Here is an 8309-nt window from a genome sequence, read left to right on the forward strand (position 1 = left end):
CTCTGCCAAATCCCTGGGCATAATCCTTGACTGCAACCTGAACATGCGAGACCACATTGACTCTATGGCTAAAGCAGCCAGATTCCACTTGAGCTACCTCTGGAAGCTGAAACCTTTCATCGCTGCTCGTGACCTAAAAATGGCAGTTCAAGCACTAGTCATCTCCAGACTGGAATATGGCTGTTCCACCCTCACTGGACTGCCCAAGATCTCCCTAGCGCCTTTAAAAGCCTGCCTCAACGAGGCCACCAGGCTACTTACAGGCACCAGGAAGTTCAACCACATCTCGCCACACATGAAAGCACTGAACTGGCTCCCCCTAGAGGCCAGATTTCAGCTGAAACGTGCATGCATTACACACAAGGCCCTATACACAAACTCCCCCGCCTATCTGGCTCAGAAACAAGTGATATCTGGAGGAAGCAGGAACTCCCGGTCTGCTAGAAACCTCCTACTCCAACCCCCCTCCTTTCAGAAAAATAGAACCTACAACGGAGTCAGGAGGATCAGTCGCAGTGATCCTCCTGGACCTGAGTGCGGCCTTTGACACAGTGAATCACCGTATCCTGATCCAGCGCCTGGCCGAAGCAGGAATACGAGGGTCTGCTCTGACCAGTTTAACATCCTACCTTTCAAACCGCACCTTTCAAGTCTCGGAAGGCAACTCACAATCTGCTCCAATATCCCTCCAGTGTGGGGTGCCACAGGGCTCATCCCTGAGCCCCACACTGTTTAACGTGTACATGGCCCCCCTGGAGGATGCGGTCGCCCCTTTCGGGATAAAAATAGTAAGCTATGCCGATGACACCCAACTGGTCGTCTCACTCTTGCATCTCGACCAATGCCCTGACAATTTCCATCAGTGCCTGACTAAGATCCATGCTTGGATGTGTGACTCCTCACTCAAGTTAAACGGATCTAAGACTGAAATCATGATGCTAGGTCACAATTCGGCCTCTATACCCCCTTCCCTCTGGCCGTCCTGTCTAGGGGACCCCCCGACCCCAAAAAAAGAAATCAAGAGTCTGGGGGTCTGGCTTGAGCAGGACCTTTCGCTTAACTTTCAAGCGAAAAAGACAGCAGGCACCTGCTTCGGCCTACTTCGCTCCGCCCGCAAAGTCCTCCCCCTCCTCCCCCATCATTCCAGGAGGTTACTGATACAAGGTCTAGTTCTATCCAGACTAGACTTTAGCAACGCAATCTTCCTAGGAGCCCCTGAAGCCACAATTAATAAGTTGCAACAAATTCAAAATGCCGCTGCTAGGCTACTAATGGGTATCCCCCTCAGAGCATCTGCCAAACCTGCTCTCAAAGCGCTTCACTGGCTCCCTGTGCGAGAGAGGATTATCTTCAAATCCCTCTGCATCACCCACAAAATCTTGCAAGGTAAAGGACCCCCGATCATGAGAAACCTGGTCACCCCCTATAAACCCAATAGACCCTTGCGTTCAGACAATGGGTTTCTGGCCACGGTGCCCAGAATCAAGAAGGCTCGCATCGGTGAATGCAGCCTCACATTGGAATTCCCTCCCTCTGCAACAACGTACCGAATCTGGCCACCTCCGCTTCCGGAAAACACTGAAAACCTTCCTCTTTCCTAAATGATCCCTCATCCCCCCCCCCCCCCCCCCTTCCCCCTCAGTGTATTATTCAATCTCCGCGCTGGGAGGCCTCCTGGTAACCATGCCCTTTACAAAAGCGACATACAATACAATACAATACAACAGGGCGTTCACCGGAGCAGCACCAAGAATTTGGAACTACCTCCCACCTGCCATCAGAAGAATCCCTTCTCTAGCACATTTCAAAAACGAGGCCAAAACCTTTCTCATGGGTAAATTCCTCGTCTAAGGCATACTTGCAACCACTGCATTGCCTGACTAATCCAAGACTACTGCTTTCCCAGATCACCAACTCCTTACTCCGAGAACTTAAGGGTCCTGCGCGATTACAAACTTTCTTCGTGATTGTAACCTTACATGTTGATCTTGTATATTTCTGCAATATAAACTTTTCTTATTTGTAGCACTGTATACCATGTAAAGCGCTTTGATACCCTCACGGGTCAAGTTCGCGCTCTATAAAACACAATAAAAAATATGTTGAGTTTGTGTGTGTGTGCTGAACTGTGAACAGAAATCCCTTGTGGATCCCTGTGTATGTGTGAATGGTTGACTATTTGGAGTTGAGGTTGGTCAGCACAGATACTTTTCTGATTTGGTAGAGGGCCCTGGAACCCTCTCCCTATGCCCCAGTGAAGAGATAGTAAGGGGCAGCTAGTCATTGGAAGTGTAGAGGCAGCCCTAGCTCCTCCTCCTTGCTTTATCCATCTGAAGGGCTGCTGTGTAGTGTTAGTGTAGTTGTTAGGTAGAACAAACCTCTCCCTCGTGTACCATTGTTTTATATTCACAGTCAAGACACACCCAGCTTCAGCCCTTGATTCTGAAACAATGGTGGCCAACACCCCAAACCACAATAAAGAGAGAGGCAGCGCCAAAGGGGCATAAACATTCGATGGAAGACCAGGACAGTGTGCCAGGAGACTCTTGACCAAGGAGGTGGACACAGCCACGTATCCAAGATACCATTGATCTCCAGCGTGAGGATCCCTGATTTCCGGCTTCCCTTCCGGTTGAACACACACCTGAGAAGTCTTGTATCCTGCTAGGAGTGCTGTTTGGAAATCTCTTGAGAGATGAGAACTATTTTTAACCAGGAAGTGGTACACAAGGTACTCTGGCAGAAGGGGGCTCTCTAGAAGAGGACTCCCCAGCCCAGTGGCCAAGCATGGATCAGTGACAGAATTTAGGAAACACAAATATCGTGTCAAAAATATAAAGGACACACATATCAGGTAGGTAAGTGCAAACAGGTAAGTATAAATGTACTATTCTTAGCTCCAGATCTACGTACCTTGAAGATAATATATCATCAAGGTACATATATGTGGAGATATATACAGTAAAACTACACTTGACCTTCACAATATTCTGGTCCTCGATATATTTTTGACACGATATTTTGGGCCTCGCTATCTTTGAAACAATATTCTTGTCCTCGATATTTTTGATATGATATTCTGTCCCCCGATATTGGTGTTTTCGATATTTTGTCCAAACACCGTCAAGTACCGTGGTGTAGCAGAGACTGAACGGCGGACGGCGCGAGCCCTGCGCTTGGCCCAGGGGAAGACTATCCTTCCCTGAACAGTGCTAGGCCCTCTTCATCGCTGAACCCCAGCGTGATACCTGTTTGCCCCACTGAGAGCCTAGAGCTCTGCTCGGTCCTTCCGTCCAGGCTGGAGGAGCAGGAGAGCCCGGGAGCCCCTTGACCCACAATGTGACTCTTGACCTGTGTGAGTGCTGCAGACAGCAGCCGTTCACAAGTAACGTTGCCTGAATTCTCTCATTGCCTGGGCTCAGGATCCTGGTGCACAGACACTAGGTTTCACCATGAGTCCCCATCGGACTCCCGCTAACCTAACCACTGGCCCCCAGAACACAGTTTCCTTTCACCCAAAGGATTCACATCTTGCTGGGGTGGGATCGGATTGCCTTCACTGCTCTCGGCTATAATTTTTTTTAATCCGTTTTTATCTTGCTTAATGCAGAAGCTGCGCCCGCACTACAGGTTCCAAGATGCAGTTCACTTGTGACGACACTACAGGCCTGATACAGTATGTGGAGTCAGTATTCGCATGACGGAGGCAACTGGAAAAGAGGGCACGGAAAAATGTGTTCTTTTAATGCACTTCTTGCTTCCAATTCACAATGGTGAACAATGCATTACCCGGCAGTGATGTTAATCCGTGAGTGAATATATTGCCTCCACTTTCGTGATTCGATCCATTTTTTAAGGGCAGACTTATAGAGCCTGGAGCTGTTTTCATTGTCTGCGTTCATGGCGCGGGTCCCTCGGTTTCTCGCCCTTTCCAGACCCCGCCAGTGGTGACAGCAAAGAAACATCTGGAACATTCCAGGGACTGCTGACAGATCCATTTACATCAACCACGCCTCCTCCTCTCTGATTGGCTGTGGTGTGCCGAGCCTCCACGGTGCTGGGCATTTCTCGAAGGCTCTTGGAAGCGCTGCATTTTGATTGGCCAGCAGGTCTGACAAATACGAGAGCCTTCCAGAAGCTGCTCTGTTCGCACCGCCCAGGCCTCTCCTGATTGGGCAACAGAGCGGAAACTTCGGGAAATATCTAGCTGTATGATAATCCTGAAGTTGTGATTGGTCGCAGGGCGTGTTCCACTGCGCGTGGCTACTTGGTGTATGCGGCTGCTGGAGAATAAATACAGGAGCCGGTGAGGGACGCTGTCAGATCCGAGCCGGAGAACAGAGAAGACAGAGAGGAAGGACTAGAGGAGCCGCTTCCATCACCTGTGAGGAGAGAAGACAGAGAGGAACGACCGGGAGGAGCCGCTTCCATCACCAGTGAGAAGACCAGTCACAGAACAGCAGCCGAGACGCCGTTTCCATCACCAGTGAGGAGAGACGTCACTGAACAGAGCTGAGAGACGTTTCTTTCATCGCCGCCGAAAGAAGCCAAAAGGCAAGAACCTGACAAGAGCCTCCCCAGAACCCCCCAAACCTGAAGATGTCTGCACCCAAGGGCGTCGCTATCGGCATCGACCTGGGCACCACCTACTCCTGCGTGGGCGTCTTCCAGCATGGCAAGGTGGAGATCATCGCCAACGACCAGGGCAACCGCACCACCCCCAGCTATGTGGCCTTCACAGACACGGAGAGGCTCATCGGAGACGCCGCCAAGAACCAGGTGGCCCTCAACCCCCAGAACACCGTCTTTGATGCCAAGAGACTGATTGGCAGGAAGTTTGATGACGCGGTGGTGCAGGCGGACATGAAGCACTGGCCCTTCAAGGTGGTGAGCGATGGTGGGAAGCCCAAGGTGCAGGTGGAGTACAAAGGAGAGAACAAGACTTTCTCCCCTGAGGAGGTGTCTTCCATGGTGCTGACCAAGATGAAGGAGACCGCCGAGGCATACCTGGGCCACCCAGTCTCCAATGCCGTCATCACGGTGCCTGCTTACTTTAACGACTCCCAGAGGCAGGCCACTAAAGATGCAGGGGTGATCGCTGGCCTGAATGTGCTGAGGATCATCAATGAGCCCACAGCAGCAGCCATCGCCTATGGTCTGGACAAGAGCGGCAGGGGAGAGCGCAATGTCCTGATCTTTGACCTGGGTGGAGGTACCTTTGATGTTTCCATTCTAACTATTGATGATGGCATCTTTGAAGTCAAGGCTACAGCTGGAGACACCCACCTGGGAGGTGAAGACTTTGACAACCGCATGGTTAGTCACTTCATTGAGGAATTCAAGAGAAAGCACAAGAAGGACATTATCCAGAACAAGAGGGCCGTCAGGAGGCTGAGAACTGCTTGTGAGAGAGCCAAGAGAACTCTGTCTTCCAGCACTCAGGCCAGCATTGAGATTGATTCGCTGTTCGAAGGCATTGATTTCTACACTTCCATCACCAGAGCTCGCTTTGAGGAGCTGTGTGCTGACCTCTTCAGAGGAACCCTTGATCCTGTGGAGAAAGCTCTGAGAGATGCCAAGCTGGACAAAGCTCAGATCCATGAAGTTGTGCTTGTAGGAGGATCAACCCGCATTCCCAAAATCCAGAAACTGCTGCAGGACTTTTTCAATGGCAGAGAACTGAATAAAAGCATCAACCCAGACGAGGCTGTGGCCTACGGTGCAGCAGTGCAAGCTGCTATACTGATGGGTGATAAGTCTGAGAATGTGCAGGACCTGCTCCTCCTGGATGTAGCACCTCTCTCACTGGGGCTTGAGACTGCAGGTGGTGTGATGACTGTCCTTATCAAGCGTAACACCACCATCCCAACCAAGCAAACCCAGATCTTCACCACCTACTCTGACAACCAGCCTGGTGTCCTGATCCAAGTGTATGAGGGTGAAAGAGCCATGACCAAGGACAACAATCTTCTAGGGAAATTTGATCTAAGCGGAATCCCACCAGCCCCTCGTGGTGTACCACAGATTGAGGTGACCTTTGACATAGATGCTAACGGTATCCTGAATGTCTCTGCTGTGGACAAGAGTTCAGGCAAACAGAACAAGATCACCATCACCAACGACAAGGGGCGGCTGAGCAAAGAGGAGATTGAGAGGATGTTGCAGGAGGCTGAGCGGTACAAAGCAGATGATGAAGCCCAGAGAGAGAAGGTCTCTGCCAAGAATGCACTGGAGTCCTACGCCTTCAACATGAAGAGTACAGTGGAGGATGACAAACTTAAAGACAAGATCAGCGAAGATGAACGGAAGAAGATAGTGGACAAGTGTAACCAGACCATCTCCTGGTTGGAGAGCAACCAGCTGGCAGAGAAGGAGGAATATGAGCACCAGCAGAAAGAGCTGGAGAAGGTCTGTAATCCCATCATCACCAAACTCTACCAGGGCGGGATGTCTGGGGGAATGCCTGGTGCGAGCTGTGGATCTCAGGCCCGCCAAGGGAGCTCCAGCACTGGACCCACCATTGAGGAGGTGGATTAATAATGGACTCTTCTCATGGTCCCACCATTGAGGAGGTGGTTTATCTGTGGACAATAATGGACTCTTCGCATGGCCCCTCCATTGAGGAGGTAGATTAATCGAAGACAACAATGTGCTCTTCCTATGGACACACTAATCGAGAAAGTGGATTAAACAGACTTCTGGCCCTTAACAGACTTTTCTAGGTCATTCAGAAAATTCTATGGCCACATGGACTGAATAAATGCTGTGCTCTCTGCAGCTAATGTGTTTGTGTCACAATGAGAATTTTAATTTATTTTAATCTTATTGCTAACTTTTATAAAGCCCATATTGCTCAAATATATGTTTATATTTTATTTTTGTATTAAAATGAGTAAACTGATCAACATTGTCTCTAGTTTTAATTTACCTTGGTTAGTGTGTAATGGGTCGGGGAGAGTGTGTGCTATTGTGAAATGGGAACGTGTAAAATATTGCATAGGTGCCACTTGTCTTGTAATTGGGAGAGGGTGTGGGGGGTTTGAGTCCTGTTTAGGTTTGTGGCTAATGCAGTGTCCTATATATCACCAAAACCAACTACAGAACATGTTTGTCCTGTATAGTACGGATGACAACTCAAATAGGGCGAGATCAAAGGAAAGTGCACATTACTATTTAGGGGTGGCGAGTAGTGTGGGAAGAGGCCACACAGAATGATGGAAGCATTTTAGGAGTACACAATATGTGTGGGAACAACAGCATTAAACACATGGAGTTATTATAAAACCGATACAAAAACGTATTCATGATCTAGACGTGTTTACACATGCTGCGGAACTTGCAGTGGTTTTCCATTTAACGTCGGCACAGTGCCAAGCGTTTCTTGATTATTTGATTTACACTATTTTATCCTCTAAAATAGGTACAGGCTTTTCTTGATTATTTGATTTACACTGTTTTATCCTCTAAAATAAGTGCAGAAAAGACAGTAAATCAACAAGATGTTCACGTGGTGGCAAAGATGAGTGTTATTAAAACCCTAATAGTATACAGGTGCACAAGTGTAGCTGGGGCATCCTAGATGAGAAAGGTGTCCGGATCCAGATAGTCTAGCCAGGATGGATGGGTCAGAGAGCAGGTGGGGTGGTAGAGCAGACAAAAAGCACAAGGGATGGAGGCAGCAGGTGTGTGTAGTCTAAGAAGGTGTTGGGGCAGTATGGCTGGTACAAAAAGCAAAATAAAGAAAAGGGGGAATCAAGCAACCAGTGTTTTAAGAACTCGAGATTCTAAAAATATGAGGGTATCTACAACACATGGGGTATGCAAAGAGTCGAAGAGACCAGAAGGAAGGGAGAGTGGGCGTCATACAGCAGCCAAGAAATGCAAGAGGTTGGAAACATTTGAGGGGGAGGAGGGAATCCCCAGAGAACAAGGAGGGCAGAAGTTCAGAAACAGAGGCCTTAGTGTGCAGGAGGCTGGAGGGATTGGAGAGTAGAAGGGGGAGCAGGGGACCTAGGTGGCAGCTGTAGAGAAGGGGAGCATCAACAGGTGAGCACAGTTGTGTGTAAATAGCTGGAGGGGTCTGAGAGTAAAAGGGGAGCATCAGAGAGCAGAAGGTTGTAGGGGACGCGGAGTACAAACAGGACAGCTGCTGTAGGGTCACAAAGTAGAAGGTTGTGAAGGGGGACCGGGGAAGTACAAACTGAACAGGTGCTGTAGGGTCAGAGAGCAGAAGGTTAAAGGGGACCCGGGGAGTACAAACAGAAGTGCTGCTGTAGGGTTGAGAAAGTAGAGGGTTGTAGGAGTACAAA

The 8309-nt window shown here is 49.3% G+C and overlaps 1 protein-coding gene across 1 annotated transcript; it reads left to right on the forward strand.

Annotated features, from left to right (window-relative positions):
* Positions 1–4317: 4317 nt before the first annotated feature.
* On the forward strand, positions 4318–6901 carry LOC144754179 (heat shock 70 kDa protein-like). Its single transcript, XM_078641761.1, has one exon. The coding sequence runs from the start codon at positions 4600–4602 to the stop codon at positions 6535–6537; it is 1938 nt and encodes a 645-aa protein (XP_078497887.1). The 5' UTR covers positions 4318–4599; the 3' UTR covers positions 6538–6901.
* Positions 6902–8309: the final 1408 nt, after the last annotated feature.

The sequence above is a fragment of the Lissotriton helveticus genome, chromosome 5_1 (assembly GCF_964261635.1).
Source record: "Lissotriton helveticus chromosome 5_1, aLisHel1.1, whole genome shotgun sequence".
Taxonomy (NCBI): Eukaryota; Metazoa; Chordata; class Amphibia; order Caudata; family Salamandridae; genus Lissotriton; species Lissotriton helveticus.

Coding starts and splice junctions, on each gene's coding strand:
- LOC144754179 (XM_078641761.1), top strand. CDS start 4,600: ATGTCTGCACCCAAGGGCGTCGCTATCGGCATCGACCTGGGCACCACC.